The sequence below is a fragment of the Lepidochelys olivacea genome, assembly GCF_965140295.1.
Source record: "Lepidochelys olivacea isolate rLepOli2 genome assembly, chromosome: 15".
Classification (NCBI taxonomy): Eukaryota; Metazoa; Chordata; order Testudines; family Cheloniidae; genus Lepidochelys; species Lepidochelys olivacea.
This window is the reverse complement of record NC_140425.1, coordinates 34,299,299-34,317,616: the sequence shown is the minus strand read 5'-3', so window position 1 is coordinate 34,317,616 and position 18,318 is coordinate 34,299,299. Positions and strand designations below refer to the sequence as shown.

The window sequence follows — 18,318 nt, the reverse complement described above, 5'->3', positions numbered from 1 at the left end:
TTGTACAGTATTTAATACATGGGGTATTGGTCCAGAAAGGGACTCCTGAATCCTAGTTATGTAAACATGTAACAAGGTCTTTGTCTACAGGCAATGGAGAAGCAACTCGGGGGGGGGGACCAAATACAAATAAAAAAAAACCTTGTTCCGGAGTGCCCCAAAAGGATGCAAAGGAAAGATAGGAAGAATAGTAGGAGGCCAATATGGCTTCATCAGGAGTTCTAGTGACCTGAAAATCAAACAGGAATAATACAGAAAGTATAACTGAGCAAATTGCTAAGAAGTAAATAGAATAGCCCAAGAATTTAGGAACAAAATCAATAGGTATTTTGTGCAGTAGCCTTTCTAAGGGACATAAAAGGCAATAAGAGGTTCTTTAAATACATTGAAAGCAAGAGAGTGACAAAGGAAAGTGTTGGACTGCTACTTATCGGAGAAGGAGAGCTAATTACAGAAGACATTAAAAAAGCTGAGGTGTTCAATGCCTATTTTGCTGCAGTCTTCACTAAAATATTAATGGCAACCAGATACTCCATACAACGAATATTAATAACAAAGGGAAAGGAATGCAAGCCAAAATAGCGAGAGAACAGGTTAAAGAACATTTAGATAAATAAGATGTATTCAAGTAAGCGGAGCCTGGTTAAATTCATCCTAGGATCCATAAGGAACTACCTGATGCAATCTCACAACTGTTAGCAATTATCTTTGAGAAGTAATGAAGGACAAGTGAGGTCCCAGAAGACTGGAGGAGGGCAAACATAGTATCTGTCTTTAAAAAGGGGAACAAAGAGGACCTGCGGAAATATAGACTAGCCAGCTGAACGTCAGAAGGATACTGGCTTATATTATTAAATCAGTAAACTACTAGAGAATAATAGGGTTATAAAGAACAGCTAGCATGGATTTGTCAAGAACAAATTATGCCAAATCAATCTAATTTTCTTCTTTGACTGGGTACTGGCCTATTGGATAACTAACTCCCCCTATTTACATTAATTCTTATGGGGAAATTGGATTTGCTTAACATCGTTTCGCTTAAAGTTGCATTTTTAAAAAACATAACTCGGACGTTAAGTGAGGAGTTACTATATGGTAAGGGCAGTTTAAAAAAAAAAAAAAAGACGTTGATCAATTCTCCATGTCTACTGAAGGTAGTAAAAGAAGTAATAAGCTTAATCCTCCTTCTGATGAAAAGGAGGTTTAGGTTAGGTATTAAAAAAACAAACAAAAAAACTTTCAGGGTAGTTAAGCTCTGGAATAGGCTTCCAAGGGAGATTGTGGAATCCCTGTCATTAGAAGGTTTTTAAAAACAGGTTTGACAAACACCTGTTGGGGATGGGATAGGTTTACTTGGTCCTGCCACAGTGCAGGGGCTGGACTTGATGACTTCTCGAGGTCCCTTCTATCCCCATTTGGTTCAGTAATTTTGCTGCTTTGCTCTGGTGGTGTCTTAGCTTTTCCTCTGACTGTCTAGCTTTTTCTCTTTTCAGGACTATAAAGCTGATGAGGACCCAGTATTGTTTCAGTCGGTGAAGACTAAGAGAGGACCTTTGGGGCCTAACTGGAAGGTATTGTGAACTGACCGTACTGCCTTACAAAGACTTCATCAGCAGAAAGTAAACATTTGAAGAGTTTGTGGTGTCTTAAGTTAATACTGAGATGGCAGGAATATACTTTAGTTTCTTTCCTTTTCAAATCCAGTTAAATAAAGTCAGTGCATCTGTTACGTTAGCAAACAAAATATACCCAGTCTGTAACTATTACAAAAATACTGTACTAATGTTAAACATAGACAGTGATTTAATCTTTTGGGATCATAAGGTTAATTACGGAATTGGTATATTGAAAAAAGTAATAACATCTTTGTTATAAATGCACAGCTGAATTTCGTACTACAATGAATTCTATGTGAGTCCATGTCCTAAAGACACTGTCCCTGGTTTGCCATTTGAAGTAGTTTTAGACTGCAAGAAGCTATAATTGGGAGTAACTTTGTGTTTTTAAATTTGAAGAATCCCTGGGTACATCTGATGATTAGCTAACTTAACTTTCTCAAAAGAGATCATAAGAACAAGTTCTTAACTTTTCTGACCCTTGTTTAATTGTATTTGGAGGGGTGCTATTGGGAGGCTGATTTATCTGGATGTGCATCTTTTATAAATACAAACATTTACTACACGAGTTGGTAAACAAAAAAAAATATGCTGGTTCACTGATTTTTTTTCCCCTGGTTCTGCATCAAAATGATATCAGAAGTGTATTATGGACTGTGTGTGGATTCCTTGAGGCAAATTTTCTATACTGGCTGATCAAAGAATCCAACATGCCTCCCAGAGTTTTTGTTTTGGTATCTGACCATCCCTGCTGCTACAAAACCTTCCATTACTCAGCTTCTCTTAGCATTGTATGACCCATTGTCTGTCCTCCTGATCCTTTGTTGTTGTGTATCTCATTTTATATTGCAAGGTTCTGTAGTCTGGGACCTTGCCACCTTTTATGATTGCCAAGCCCTATGTATCCTATTATACTATTTAGGGCTATTGCACGCTTTTTTAAAAAATGAACTGTGCACTTTAAATAAATAAATAGAATACCATTTATTTAAATATTTTTGGATGTCTTCTATATTTTCAAATGTATTGATTTCAATTATAATACAGAATAGAGAGGGTACAGTGCTCACTTCATCATGAAAGTTGAACTTACAGATGTAGAATTATGTAAAAAAAAAATAACTGCATTCAAAAACAAAACAATGTAAAACTTTAGAGCCTACAAGTCCACTCAGTTGTATTTCTTATTCAGCCAATTGCTCAGACAAACAAGTTTGTTTACATTTGCAGGAAATAATGCTGCCCGCTTCTTGTTCACAATCTCACCTGAAAGTGAGAACAGGCGTTCTCATGGCACTGGTGCAGCTGGCTTCGCAAGATATTTACATGCCAGATGCACTAAAGATTTATATGTCCTTTCATGCTTCAGCCACCATTCTAGAGGGCATGCGTCCATGCTGATGATGGGTTCTGCTTGATAACGATCCAAAGCAGTGCAGGCAGACCGCATGTTCATTTTCATCATCTTAAGTCAGATGCCACCAGTAGAAGGTTGATTTTCTTTTTTTGGTGGTTCGGGTTCTGAAGTTTGCACTTTGGAGTGTTGCTCTTTCAAGACTTCTGAAAGCATGCTCCACACCTCATCCTTCTCAGATTTTGGAAGGCACTTCAGATTCCTAAACCTTGGCTTGAGTGTTGTGGGTATTTTAGAAATGTCACATTGGTACCTTCTTTGCGTTTTGTCAGATCTGCAGTAAGTGTTCTTAAAATGAACAATATGTGCTGAGTCATCATTCAAGACTGTTATAACATGAAATATATGGCAGAATGCAGGTAAAATAGAGCCAGAGACAATACAGTTCTTCTCCCAAGGAGTTCAGTCACAAATTTAATTAAAGCATTATTTTTTTAAGGGGCATCATCAGTGTGGAAGCATATCCTCTGGAATGGCGGACGAAGCATGAAGGGGCATATGAATGTTTAGCATATCTGGCATGTAAATACCTTGAAATACCTGCTACAAAAGTCCCTTGCAAACACTTATTCTCAGTTTCTAGTGACATTGTAATTAAGAAGTGGGCAGCATTATCTCCCGTAAATGTAAACCAACTTTTTTTTCTCCGTGATTGGCTGAATGAGAAGTGTAGGACTGAGTGGACTTGTAGGCTCTAAAATTTTGCATTGTTTTTGAGTGCAGTTATGTAAAACAAAAACTCTACATTTGTAAGTTGCACTTTCATGATAGAGATTGCACTACTGTATTTGTATAAGGTGAATTGAAAAATACTGTTTTTATCAATCATTTTTATAGTGCAGATATTTGTAATAAAAAATAATGTAAAGTAAGCAGTGTACGCTTTGTATTCTGTGTTGTAATTGAAATAGATATATTTGAAAAAATAGAAACATCCAAAAATATTTTATAAATTTCAATTGGTATTCTGTTCTGTAACAATGTGATTAAAGCTGTGATTAATTTTTTGAGTTAATTGCGTGAGTTAATTGCAATTAATCGACAGCCCTAATACTATGTCATTAACAGACACTTAACTCCCTTTTTGTCCAAAGAAACTTAACTCTGTTCACTCTTATTCCTTGGACTAACAGGAGCTGAGTAAGAAGAATTTATAAAAATAAGAGGGAAGTGGCCAGTGGGGAAGGAAAAAGTAAGGTGCTGGTAAACGAAAACAAAGAAAGCAACAGTTGAATGAAAGCAAAGCCCAACCTCTCTTTGCCCTGTTGTGTGTCTGGTACTCTAACTCATAGTGCTATAGTTCACTGAGGCCCCTGCAACAATGGAGCTGCTTATGCTTGTGCTTAATTTATGAGTTTAGATGAGATCATACACCTTGTTTAGGTGTGCGTTTGGGTTCTTGAACTCTTGCTTCTGATACATGTACACACTTATCCTTTGGAATACGTGTCTTTCATATTTTTCGTTATTTAGGAACCAACCTTCTATTACGCGGCTTGTGTACATAGTGATGAGAGTGATTTAAACAGTAACTTGACTCACATTTTTGCCTCAAGGCAGAGCCTTCAGGCCTGTGTCTCAGTAGTCATGGCTACAAATACCATAGTGGTGGTCTTAATTGCATTAACATGCTGCTTATTCACATGTTTAGTAAAAAAAAAAAAATAATCGTGCTTGGGTTGATTGAATTTTAGCTTTTCTCTTAGTTTTATGTGGGGAAAGGTTTGTTTTGTAAAGAGAAATATTAAATTCTTTGAAAGCTCTTAATATTAGTGTCACCTTTCTGTGTAAACAGGCTTAATTTATTGGGATTATTTTGGTGCATAACTTGATAGGTGGTCATCCAGATACAGTAGTGGCTCCCTTGTTTCATTCTTGAGATACAGACCTGCCTTGGAAATCTTCTCACAGAAGCTGGGACCCATAATTCAGCTCCTTCTGCATTGTACAGTCAGCAAGGTGCTTTATAGTGTTGTCTTTTTTGCCTTCCGAAGCATCAGGTTGTGGCTGCCTTACTAGTAGTCGTATTCTGGACTTGATGGACCAGTAGTCTGATCTAGCATGGGTAGCTTTCTGTCTTTCTCAGAATGGTTGCTCATCTCGGAAGCTGTGATTAGAATTTGCCATCTGGGGGCAGCTTACGTAAGCAGCCCTCGAATAGAAGGATAAAAATATACTTCAGCTAGAGGCTGAGCCAGTGTGGGTGTGGCTTCATGGTAGAGCGATCTTAAGTTTTTGGGTGTGTTGAGACTTGTGTTCTGCGGTGTTGCATGTCCTGTGTGGGAGTAAGTTCAAATGATGGTGCTTTAAATGAGGTGAGATTTGAAGTGAAACATTGATATGATTTTATATGCTCTGGTCTGGTCTGGTATGATGATTTGTCCTCAGCTGGCTGCATGTTTCTTGTAGAAATGTATTGCATGATTGTCCCCAGATTTCATTTTAAAAAGTTTCCTCTCTTTGGTTGCAAAGAATCAGAATGTGAAATGAGTGTACTTGAGTCTGCAGACAGCATAAAGTAATAGCTCTGAATGTTATGAACTGCCCCAAGTTCTAAGCGTAAACCAGGCCTTAAAGAACTCAAAGGCACAGTAAGGCTAAATTGCTCACCTAATGGGAACTGGTGGCAGTTTCTGTGGCTGTATATCCTGATTTACAGCATGGTGAAAGAGTGGATCCCCTGACAGTCAGGCTGTGCAGACCCTGAAAAGCTGTATTTATCTCAATGTTGTACCAGCAGCTTATTGGCTTAGTAATGAGTGCTTGTACAGGGGACTCCTTGGGAGAGGGATTTCAGCAGTTGATGCTCTGTGTACTGGTTTGTGGGATAAAATATTGACACTAGCTGCTTGCTGTTCCCAGGAGGAAAGATATGGTGACTTCAAAACATCAAGCTAGCATTCTTGTTTAAACGTGTAACTTGGCAGCAAGGGCTTTCCACTACCATGAATCATGGATGTGGATAGGTGTTCATGGCCAATTTAGTGACTTATTTGCACAGAAGGATTAGGTGCATCACCCAAAATTAATTGAATTTGCATCTTAATTTTTCTGTAGCCTCAGTAGAATCAAGGGATTAAGATGCAGTGTTGGTGGATGCATTTTCCATTCATTGAGGAAACTGGTGGAACCAGCTACCAGAGAAGAGTAGATTGGGTCCGAGGGGCTGGCTGATTTTTTTTTTTTTTTTTTTTTTTTTTTCTGAGCATGCAGCAAGGCCTCTTTGCAAAAGTTTCCTGTGATAACAAGTGTTTGTATTAACCGAGCTTAACCAGGCTGTAGGAAGTGGACAAAGAGTAGGATCCTCTTGAAGGTCAGTATGCCGATCTTGGCATCTTGTTCAACGCTCATATCCTACAGTGATGAGCACTGTAGAAAAACCCAAGTGAAAACAATCCTCTGTGTGTGCACCTTCCAGTACTCTGCAGTGTTCAGTGTCCCAGGAAAACGCAGCGAGAGGTGGAAACATTATAATTCTGATGTACCGCTATTGGTCTGGAGCAAGATCTCCTTTCCTCAAAGAATGCTCATAGCCTATCTTTTAGTATAGAATTATCTGGAAATTTGATTTAATTGTATTAACTAGTCCAACTACGTCTCTGCTGTCTTCAAACAAGAGTGCACAGTGTTCGGTATTACTGATGACATTAAAAAGAATCCCACACTTCACTCATAATGTTCAAAGGCAAAGTAGTTCTGATGCCCATATTCCTGCATTAATCATTCCTGCAGCAGGCTTTGGCTTTGCACTCTAAGACCGTTTGGATTTATCAAGCTTCTTAGAAATGATGAAATATTCATTGAAATAAAAAATATATACATTTTGATGTAATGGTCTCTCTGTTTGCAGATGTTTTCATGAACTTAATTTAAATATCTTGTGAAAAACATGAAATGAAATGTTGTGAATTGATATTTGGCTTCCTGTGGAACCATTAAATGATTGATTAATCCTACCTTTGAAGTCAGGAGCATCAAGGGAATAAGGATTTATTCAGTGCTTGCTCTAGAGATTTTGCTTTAAGTTTTTTTATCTGTAGATTGTTTAAAACATCAAGCAAAAATGGCTCTCATCAGGAAGCCACTAGTTTGAATGTTAAAACTATTTCTTTGGAGGTGTCATGTTTTTTATATGTAAAGTGTTACCGCAGTAAGTGCCTAGCATTTTAATCAGCTAGTCATGGTGCATTTGTGCTACAAAAATAACTGAACTCTGGGCCACAACACACTTGCAGTAATCATGTTATAACATGGTTTCTTCTTGCCTGCATGGGCCACCTTGAAGAATTATTTCTAGACAAATGCACCACGAAACCAGAGGTTTACCTGAGATACATCAGTGATGTTTTCATCCTTTTGACAGATGACCTAAACTCCCTCACAGATTTCCACCACCACCCATCCATTAAACTCTAGTCTAGAACACTAACTTAATAGCAAAAATAAGGAGGAGTCCTTGTGGCACCTTAGACTAACAAGTTTATATGGGCATAGGCTTTCGTGGATTAGAACCCACTTCATCAGATTCTAACCCACAAAAGCTTCGTTATTTTTGCTAATACAGATTAACACGCTACCGCTCTAAAACCTGTTACCATAATAACATCAACTTCCTGGACATCACAGGACACCATTGTTTGATTATGCTAAACAATGTATTCCACCCTATATTTTAGCTGTGACACTTTGAGGCCATGTCTATAGGTACAGTGCTGCAGCCTCACAGCTGTACTGAGACAGCTTTGCTGCTGTAGTACCTCTGGTGAAGACACTCTACGCCAACAGAGTTCTCCCAACAGCATAATAAAACCACCTCGTGAGTGGCAGAAGCTACGTCAGCGGGAGAAGCTCCCCACCGAACTTGTGCTGTGCACATGAGCACTTACATTGGTGTAACTTATGTCACTCAGGGATGGTTTTTTCACACCCCTGAGTGATACAAGTTGTGCCGACATAGGCTGTAGTGTAGACCAAGCCTAAGTACCTTCCCCAGAACTGAAGAAGAGTTCTGTGTTGCTCAAAAGCTTGTCTCTCTCACCAGCAGTAGTTGGTCCAATAAAAGATATTACCTCATCCACTTGTCTCTCTAAAAGAGAACCTGATTTAAAATAATAGGTTCCTTACCACGGTTATCTAGTATACGTCAGAGTTACAACAGTTCTGTCATGGGATTATCACATGTTTTTCTGTCTTCAAAATGGTGACCCGTGTTATATTTTGCATCAAAGGTTCCATCTCTTCTAATACATGGGGCCTGGTTTACTGAGCTTCAATGAATATTAAGGAATCTCTTATCAAAGTATTTATATTACATGCAAAAATACATTAAAATAATGTGACTTAAGTTGCAAAGTCAAGCACTTGGAAGTGAAGTAATGCCAGATTTACAGTTGCCTACACAGCCTTAATTCTTGTCCCTTATTCATCCAATCTGTGCATATCGAGGCTGTGGTACTGTGGAAACGTAGTATGTGATCATGTAATTAAAGGTTGTATCCTAATGCATGCACATAGTTAGTTCTGTAATAGACCTCTACCCCTTGAGCTACAGGGCTAACAATACTAGCAAACAGCAAGAGAAGGCTGTTATCCCAGAGTGGGGCTGGACTTTTACCACATATACTGGTCTCTGGGGTTAGGGCACCTGGCCTGGCTGACCTTTCTTCCTCCCTTGCTGAAGAGGTGGGGGCTTCCTGCCCCATGTGGTGCCTGTAGGGGTTTGGTTGGGGGAACATCTTGCTTGCTACATCTAAGGGTTGTGAGGTAGGGTGGAAGAGGGTCGGACTAACCATCAGCGGTCCATAGCCTCAGGGTCCTTCTAGACTCCGTGCTGCTCCTGGACTTCCAAATTGCCTCGATATGCTTAACAGCAGACTTGCACCTGGAGCTGACAGACCATGCCCTTCCTTTTGCTTATCCACAGCTTTGTAATGTCTCAGCGATGCTTGTTTGCTATTTAAATTCCTAGTGGTGGTCAAAGTGCGGGTCTCTATACAAAGCTGCAAGTTGACCAGGTCATTTCTGAGAATTAGTACACTCTAGATGTGGGGCAGGTGTTGGCGTATCAGAATCTCATGCATTCCCTTATACATCCTTAATGTTTAGCAGTGACCTACTCAGATGGAATTTTTCCTGTTCTGATCAAAGTAACGGAAACACTTGACCTTGATCAAATTGGGAGAAATAAACCTCACCTTCTCTCTGCATTCTCATCCTCAGTGTTCTCTGTACTTCTACCTTCGGTAACAGAAAGCTCCAGTATTTCCATCTCATTACTTTATTCTGAGTCTTACAATATTTGGTTTATTTCTTAAAGCTTCGGTTTCTAAAAAGTAACCTTCTAGCCCTCGTGGATGCATAGAAGCTTGAAAACATTCCCTAAAGGCTAAAAAATTGAAAGGCAAATAAAAACTCAACATTTATTATTTCTTAATTTCATTATTTTAAGCCAAACTCATGATTTTTGGTCCTGACTCAAGATTTTTGAGTCCTGGAGGTTGGCTGTTGAAACTGTCCTCTCACTTTTCCCTCTTTTAGTGGTACCTGGGTTGAAGATTTGTGCAGTTTCAGTACGTAAAGGAAACATTGCATTTTAAATCTTCTGTTTGTAAACAGAACATAAGAATCAATTCTGGATACACTTATTTTCACTTACTACTGATAACCAGAGCTCTGTAGTGAGAAATTAGTGTAGTAAATGCACATAATTCAGCTCTAGAGTGTCATATTTTTTTTAAAAAAAAGGAGTACTTGTGGCACCTTAGAGACTAACCAAGTTATTTGAGCATGAGCTTTCGTGAGCTACAGCTCACTTCATCGGATGCATACTGTGGAAACTGCAGCAGACATTATATACACACAGAGATCATGAAACAATACCTCCTCCCACCCCACTGTCCTGCTGGTAATAGCTTATCTAAAGTGATCATAAAGTTGGGCCATTTGCAGCTGGAAATGTGCTGGAAATGGCCCAACTTGATGATCACTTTAGATAAGCTATTACCAGCAGGACAGTGGGGTGGGAGGAGGTATTGTTTCATGATCTGTGTGTATATAATGTCTGCTGCAGTTTCCACGGTATGCATCCGATGAAGTGAGCTGTAGCTCACGAAAGCTCATGCTCAAATAAATTGGTTAGTCTTTCAGGTGCCACAAGTACTCCTTTTCTTTTTGCTATATTTTTAAATATCTAAAAAATGTTCAGCAGAAAATCTCATGTTAAAAAGAATTAGTTTCAAAAATTAATTTTACTCTTGTCTGGCATTCCACCTTTAAGTCCTTCTGATGTATTTGCCATAGATATAAGAAATGAGAACTTGTGGTCTTCATATACTGACTGCTTCCTATTCTAGCCAAACACACAGCTTTTTGTTTAGTTATATAGCCCAAATATACATTACTTTCCCTTTGGTATGCAGAAGAGGCCTTAGAGTAACTTAATATGCATTGTTAAATTAAAAACACGGTTTAGCCTCTTGGATTACATTTAAACCTAGACATACAGAATCTAAAGAATCCAACAAAAATAAAATGTACATTAAATACTCTGGAGTCACTTCGCAACTGCTTAGTAGTAAGGAATATCCAAATAAAATAAGTTTTGTGATATTCACGTTTTTCAGGATTATTCTAATTTAATAGTTCTTCTGTCTTGCTAATAGCGTTTCAGTGAAATATGTTCAAAGACCTTGGTATTAAAGAGGCCTCCACTAATTGTGTTTTTCATGTGATTGTTTCAGAGGGTCTCCAATTCGGATCATGTAAACTAAAAAGTAATTTCTTAGTGCAGTATATTTATAGGCTGGGTTTAACAGTTTGCAAGAAGTGCTTCCAAACCTTATAAATTGTAGGTAAAGAACACTATAAATTATTTTGACGTTAAGGTGTTTGTAAATGTTGCAGTAATCATATGTAAATGGAAAAACATTCCTATAAAACAACCTACATATTAGTCGTTTTTAAGAATGGACAGGCATATAGTCGGAGGAGGAGCTAGGCAAAATACTTTCCAAAACTAAAATTGCTTAATTTCCCCTGCAAATAATTTTGAATATTTATTTTTGTTTTTCCTCAAGAAATAGAATTTTTATATTCATTTTTAATAGCCGATTTTAATTTTAACATGGAAGGGAACAGACAAAATGGATGCTAGTATTCTTAATAATTTGCCTAAAATAGATGTGCTCTAGCATGAAGTTATCACAAATGCTCACAAGGTTCAAGTACAGTTAGAGGGATATTTGGAAGCAGAATAAATATTGTCAAGCAAATTAGTTGAACTTCACTTTGCTGTCACTTGTTGAATTGCCCTTATACTCTTGATGTCCAGAAAACAAAGCAAATCTAATGTATTCTCTGTCCTAATTAGGATGACTAATTTCAAACCTAATGTACAATTTCAATTGAAAATATATTAACTGAAGTACTTGTTGCTTCTCTAACAAAATAAACTTGGCATGCTGTGACTTCAGGTGTGTAAGAATAATGGACTTCATAAAAGTCACGTCTAACTCAGGTTCTATTGAATGTACCAAGGCATTTAGTCCAAAATATGACTTGTCTTAAAACTTGGCATGGGGTGATGAATATCTTCCCAGTTCTAGAATCTGGATTTAAATCACTAGTCTGTACTTAACAAATAACCACAAGGTGTTGAGTTCTCCTAGTGCAGTTATGGCAGAGGGAGCATCAGGTTAACGTGAGGCTTGTAATCATCAGTGATGCATGTGCGCAAACAAGGAAGTAACCAAATATCACATTAATGTTGAGGTTTGTTTAAAAGCCTAGCTGAATAAATCAGTGTCCCTGTTAATCAAGGGTGACATTGGTAGGGAAACTTCAGTGAATAATACAAATCCCATTTAAAAAAAAATTAAGTTCTTTCTCTCTGAAGCCCCTTTCTAATGTGAAGCCTGCCATGGCATGCAAATAGGGCTTATAAATTGTTACATAATTTCACCATGTGAAGCACCAAAGTATTACTGTGCTTACCAATGTTACAGTTATAAACTGGTGATCATGAAAACTCTGGAGTTGTGTAATCATGCCTTTTTATATTACAGAAGCCTTGGAGTTCAATGTGTGTTCTTGACCTTGTGGCACTCTCCTTTTGTTTGTAGGCATTTTGGGTGAATTACATTTGTTGTTCAGCTGAAATTGTGGTTTGACTTGCTGCTTTTGTGAGTTATTTGAAAATGCCAAAATAGCCTTTCTACTTTGCAGTAAAAACTGTTTTTCAGATCAGGACTAGTCAGCTAAAATGGTGCCCCAGACTAAAGGCTCTTTCCTCTTGGAACTCTCTAGAGTTCAGCACCTGATACGCTGGACTTCTAAATTAATTAAGCCATCCTAAAACTCACCTTTCACAGTGAATTTAGAAATCCTGTTGTAACCTAGGTCCTATGTTTAAAACTGGCTTCAGTGCAGTTAAAGACCACGAGACGGGGTGTTAAACTTCCTCTTCTTCAGTGCCAATTACTAATAGTCAGAGAAGTGGTCAGCAAACTGCCATCTTCTTAACTATTTTGCAGAGATCTGGAATCGCCTCTGAGGTCACAGATCCCTGGGTGTTGCAATCCTTAAAGGGCTCCGTGTGAGTTGTCTGACAGTAGGTGGTATGTGGGTTAAGAGAATGTGTTTCTGTTGTGCTCCAGTGACCCGCAGGCTCTATGACCAGAGTGAGGAGGCAGACCGCAGTGCAGGGCCACAAACTTTGATTCACTTTCAAAGAGGCTCAGCACTTTGGGCTTGCAGTTACAGGCATGTCGAGCTGAGTGGTCTATTTACATTACCAGGCTTTCTTTTGGGGGGCCCGACTGGTTTTTCTGGGATCAAGAGGGCAATGTGAAGAGTACTCATGAATTTACTTTTTGTTAAAAGAACAGGAGTATTTGTGGCACCTTAGAGACTAACACATTTATTTGAGCATAAGCTTTCATGGGCTTAAATAAATTTGTTAGACTCTAAGGTGCCACAAGTACTCCTGTTCTTTTTGCGGATACAGACTAACATGGCTGCTACTCTGAAACCTTACTTTTTGTTAGTCACTCTTGTATTTTTATGCTGTGACAGTGCTGGAGAAGACAATCCTCTGTCCGCACTATGGGCAACAGAGAAAACTTCCCCATTAAAGTGCCTCGCTCTTAATATGAAGAGGCCATTTCTTGTGTGAGAAGGAATTATCTCCGCAACCTTCCAGCCTGTTGTCTCTAAGGCTGCTAGTCAGTTAGTGCCATTGTAGCTTTTTTTGTTGGTGAGGAGCATGTCTGGCCCACTGAGAGTATCCATGTGGTTCTGGGAACTGGCCACTAATTGGAAATAAACTGCAGTTTTTCAATATTTTAATTAAAGCATAAGCAGTGTTTGTCAAGCTTGATTGAGACTCAAAGATTGCAGTAGATATCGGACTCTATTTTGACATCCCAAACCTTATCTCCCCAGATAATACTGGTCACCTGTAACTTTAGATTTTTTTTTTTTAAGCTAACTAATTTTGTTTCACCAGAGAATTGCTGTCAGAAGTGTAAATTCAAAGTCCAGAGTTCCATTGTTAGGCAAGTAGAAAGAAAACAGCATGCAGACTAATCCCATGGGAAAGACAACTCATGCTTTAACTCTCTCTTCTAATCAGGCCTTGTTAAGTAACTGATATTTTATGATGTAGTGAAATACTGTTACTACTTAATAAACTGCTACAAGGTAAAACATCACAAATTGCTTTGCTTCTGTCTTGGATGACTATACCTCTGAGACCTAGGGAGGTCTTTCTTCATCTTTAATTTTTTTTTAAAATAAGATGCATCTCCTTTTCCTCAGTGTTGACAGGCTAAAACTTGAATCTTGGCTAAATCAGTGTAGTGTTGCACTCTTACCCTTGAAAGCAGGATTTAACTGTTGTGTTCACCTGGTCACAAAACTAGTCAACCACCTTAGTATTTTTAATAAATACAAAATTACCTGTGTGTGTTCGGAAAAAAAATTAATGGACTTATTTGTTACCACAAACGGCTTACATATATTTTGATGTAACTAGTGTTACAGGAGGCAGATATTGTGAAGTCACAATAGAAGCTTTTCAGTGAAGGTTGTAGGACAGTTTCTGTTATGTCTGTTTTTTGCCAACCCACCCACTCCCAATTTCTGAAAAGTTTTCTGCTTCTGTACAGAATTTGTTACAGACATTGTCCCTTATCTGAGTATATTTCATTTTGAAAGTGGGGGTTAGTTGGCCAAATTGTTTGTTATGGCACTTTAACAAGTGGTTGTTTAGCACCTTCTGAAATGTCGTAACTTTTTTGTCCACTCATAACTTGGGAACAAATTAGAGTAAAATCTTCAGTTTTGTCTAGTCCAGAATCCTCAATGAGAGAAAGTAAGCCAGGTGCAAGAGTCCTTGGTCATCAGTGTTCTCCAGGGGTGTGCGAGCCTCCACAAATGGTCAACAGACTACAAACTCTGTTCCACCTAATCTGAGCTTTTCAGTTAAACGATTTTAACCAAATACTAGGCTTCTACGTTTGTAGTGGAGAATTTTAGGAGATGTACTGCTTCCATCCAGCTGCTCTCACTTGCTACAGCTGGCAGAACTCCAGTAATTCCCGACGGCTGCATCTCTTGCTGCAGGGAGGGCAGGTGATGGTGGGCAGCTTTTCTCTCCCCTCTCAGTTCAGTTTCCTGGGGGGCCCCACTCTTCCCATGTCCCTGAGTCTGAGCCTCTTTCCATCGTTCCTATGAGATGCAGTCTCCATGGGGCTGATAGTCACTTGCCAGTACTCCTGGCCATTAAGGAGAATGGAGTGCCCCTTTCTGATTTACTCCTGAGGCAGAAGTATGAGTATTCAAATTTGTACCTACAATTAACTGAGTGCAAACAGACATGCAGATTATGCTCAGAAACTGGACACTGACTAGTACCATTTCCCAGGAAAGGAAGAAGGGTATGACGCTTACCTGTCTGCACTGCAGTGTGTAGGCACAGTACACGTGATGTGCTGGTATTCTAACAAGCCTACTGCTAAACTGCCTTGGTTCTTGGGTTTTATGTTTTCAATGGATTTGTGTTATGAAATGTGGAGAAACTAACTTGGGTTTTAAGTGTAAATGTTGTGTTCCACACATTGTCAAATGGGGGTTAATGTTTAATGGGACATTGTCAGGTCAAATTTGTGAAAAATAAGCTGCTACAAAACCAATAAAAACATTTTACATTAATCTCTCTTCAGTTCAGTGGATGTAGTTTCAACAAATATTCCCTTGTAGTGTGTTAGCTACCCAAACAGTGCAGAATTGTTCTACTAATGAAGAACCAGAAAGGGAAAATGATTTGATATTGACTTAAACCAAAACAAAACCCACCACAGTAGTCTATTTTAATTGTCAAGCTTGAATACTCAATTTAAAATTAATTTCCTTGTCATGATTTATGCCAATAGGTTACTTTATTTCAGATTTAATTATAAGACATGTTTGAAACGGAGGTAAAGCATTTTTTTAAATATGGCTTTTAACCTGACAGTTTTATTAATCCTAGTCTCTAAGGTGCCACAAGTATTCCTTTTCTTAATCCTTGGCACTTTGCTTGTTCAAATGGCAGTACAACCATTGTCTAAGCCTTAAAATGGTGATTTGCAATAATAACACTAAATGCATACATCTGAAATCCTTGTTTATTCACATTTATAAATTTCCATGCTAACAAGTTTTTATTCAAACGCTAACATTAAATGAAGAGAAGAATTTTTTTTCCAATTCTCCACAAACAGAAAGAGCTAGCAGCTGATGAAGACTGCCCTAAAATGTGTGCCTACAAGTTGGTGACTATCAAATTTAAATGGTGGGGCCTACAGAACAAAGTAGAAAACTTTATCCAAAAGGTAAGAGCTGCTTATTAAATACTCTGTGGCATATTTTTTTAAAGTAGAAGTGAAAAGTTGGGAAATTTTTCTTCTATTAAAATGAAATGTTAGTGAAGACATTGATCCATTCAGTTTTTCAGCAGATCAAACCATTGACTTCTAAAGTCCCAAACTTGCAGCCACTTATGGCTTAACTTGACTTCTGTGAGTAGGTGCATTGATTTAATCAGAAGTACTCATGATAGTAAAGTTAAGCACATGTGTAAGTATTTCCAGGATTGGGGCCTAAATGTATATGGCACTTAGGAATGTCCTTTGCTTCCATTATTCTCTCTAGTTCAAAAAAAAAAATCTATTTACGTAAACATGAGCGCTTTGATGCTTTTCCAGCAGTATGTGCACCAAAAGTCTTGTGAAGTATCTTATTTTTGGTTGCTACTAATCCTATAGTAGTCATGCTTTTTTTTGTAGCATTAAATTTTACAACAGCCACAGAGATTGAGGGATTATAATGCAAAATTTAACATCTACCAATGACGTAGTTGAAAGCTGCACCATAACTGGCTGGATAAGTATCCAGAGGGATCACTCCCAATGTGGTCAAAAAACAAAAATGTATCTTACAACTTGGAATGTCCATATACTACTAGACTAATCAAAAAGTGAAAGACCCAAATGCAGAACAGCAATTATTGCCTGAGAACTCTCAAGGTAGAACATAGACATCACTGCTCTCAGCAAAACAAGACATGCAGGTGAAGGCCACTTGAGGGAAGGGGGTGATAATTATACTTTCTTCTGGAAAGGAAAACCAGCAAGCGACAGGTAAATACACAGTGTTGGCTTTGCAATCAAAAACCTTCTAGTCAACTGCCTGACTGAGCTCCCCATTGGCATCAACAAGCACCTTATGACCCTCCACATCCAATTGGTCAAGAAGTCATTTGCCACTATCATCAGTGCATATGCACCAATTCTTGACACTGAAGAACAGAAACAATCTTTCTACACTGACCTTGATAAATTTGTCATCCATTCCAAAAACAGATAAGATCATCCTCTTAGGGGACTTTAACGCAAGAGTTGGCCGAGATTCTAACCTATGGAGTAGCACCATTGGGAAGGAAGGAGTGGGCAAGACCAATTCCAATGGCATCCTTCTACTCGGCAGATTTGCAGAGCATGACTTTGTGATCACAAACATAGTCTTCAGACAAAGCAACAAGTACAAAACAACTTGGCAACATGCCTGCTCAAAACAGTGGCACCTCCTAGATGGTCATTGTAAGAACACAGGATCTATGAGATGTTGTGACAGGTTTCAGTTGGTCCTCCAAGCCCCTAGGGGAGATGGAGAGCTATGATCCCACTGGCAGGCCTCAGTCACACCTTTCGGGCGCTGGGGAATTAGCAGGGAAGGTGTGCCAGCACGAGTCTACAGCGCGCCCCCCAGGCAGGGGAGCGTCGGCACGAGTCTGCAGCGCACCCCCAGGTAGGGGAGCGCCAGGGTAGGGGAACTCAGGCCCACCCAACTCCACTGCGTTCCAGCCCCTGGGCCCGGTCAGTGGCGGGAGGCGAAGGTCCTGCTGCTGGGTCAGCGGGGCTGTCCACGCCCGCTGACCAAACACACCCACCCCACGGTGCAGTTCTGCCCCTGGGCTACTTCCTCCTCGGTCTCTCCGGCGGGTCTCTCCAGTCCCTCCAGCTCGTCCGGGTATTCTGCTGCTGGCAGCTCCAGCTCCCCCTCTGTGTTGGACTCACGCCGGCCCGGGCTGCAGCCGGGCCCCTCCAGGTCCTCCGGGTATTCAGCGGCTGGCAGTCCTGATTGCCACAGGCCTTCCTCCCGGTCCGGTTCCTCCTTGCCCAGGGCCTCACCTGGTTCAGCAGCAGGATCGCGAGGGAGCAGCCTGCGTCTATCTCCCTCGCTGGTGCTCTCCTCACTGGGCAAAGGGCCCTGCCCTTTGTACTTCCTGTTCCACCCCTCCCCTTCCGGGGATTGGCAGAAGCTTGGCCTGGCCCCGCCCACTCAGGCTGAGAGGGTGGCTCTTTACCCTCTGGTTCGGAGGGGAGCCACCCTGGCTCCCTACAGATGTCCACATCATCTTTGTCATGAGAGAAGCAGACAATTGCTGGACTGGCCACCGTCTGGTGAGGTCTGTCATGTCCATCAGGATTGCACCGAAACGCAGAAAGCAATCCAAATCACACAGACGGCAACACAACATCCAAAGACTTCAATCCTCAGTGCACCAAGAGAACTTCCAAACATTCCTCCGTGAAAGTCTGGCTCTATGCACACTTGGAAGTGACAACACAAGTGTCAAAGAAGACTGGGAAGCCCTAAAACAGACCATCCATGAGGTTTGCGAGGAATCCATTGGTCTTGCTACCCTCCCACCCACCGTGATCAGGACTGAATTGACGACAGCATTGA

At 39.8% G+C, this 18,318-nt stretch overlaps 1 protein-coding gene across 1 annotated transcript in view; it reads left to right on the top strand.

Moving 5' to 3' along the window:
* The window catches only part of PITPNB (phosphatidylinositol transfer protein beta), an 80,793-nt gene that overhangs the window by 50,621 nt on the left and 11,854 nt on the right, over nucleotides 1–18,318 (top strand). Inside the window, exons 8-9 of the mRNA XM_084648856.1 lie at nucleotides 1,494–1,571; nucleotides 15,792–15,902. Of these exons, the coding sequence (XP_084504982.1) occupies nucleotides 1,494–1,571; nucleotides 15,792–15,902 (189 nt within the window). The remainder of the gene's footprint in view (nucleotides 1–1,493; nucleotides 1,572–15,791; nucleotides 15,903–18,318) is intronic.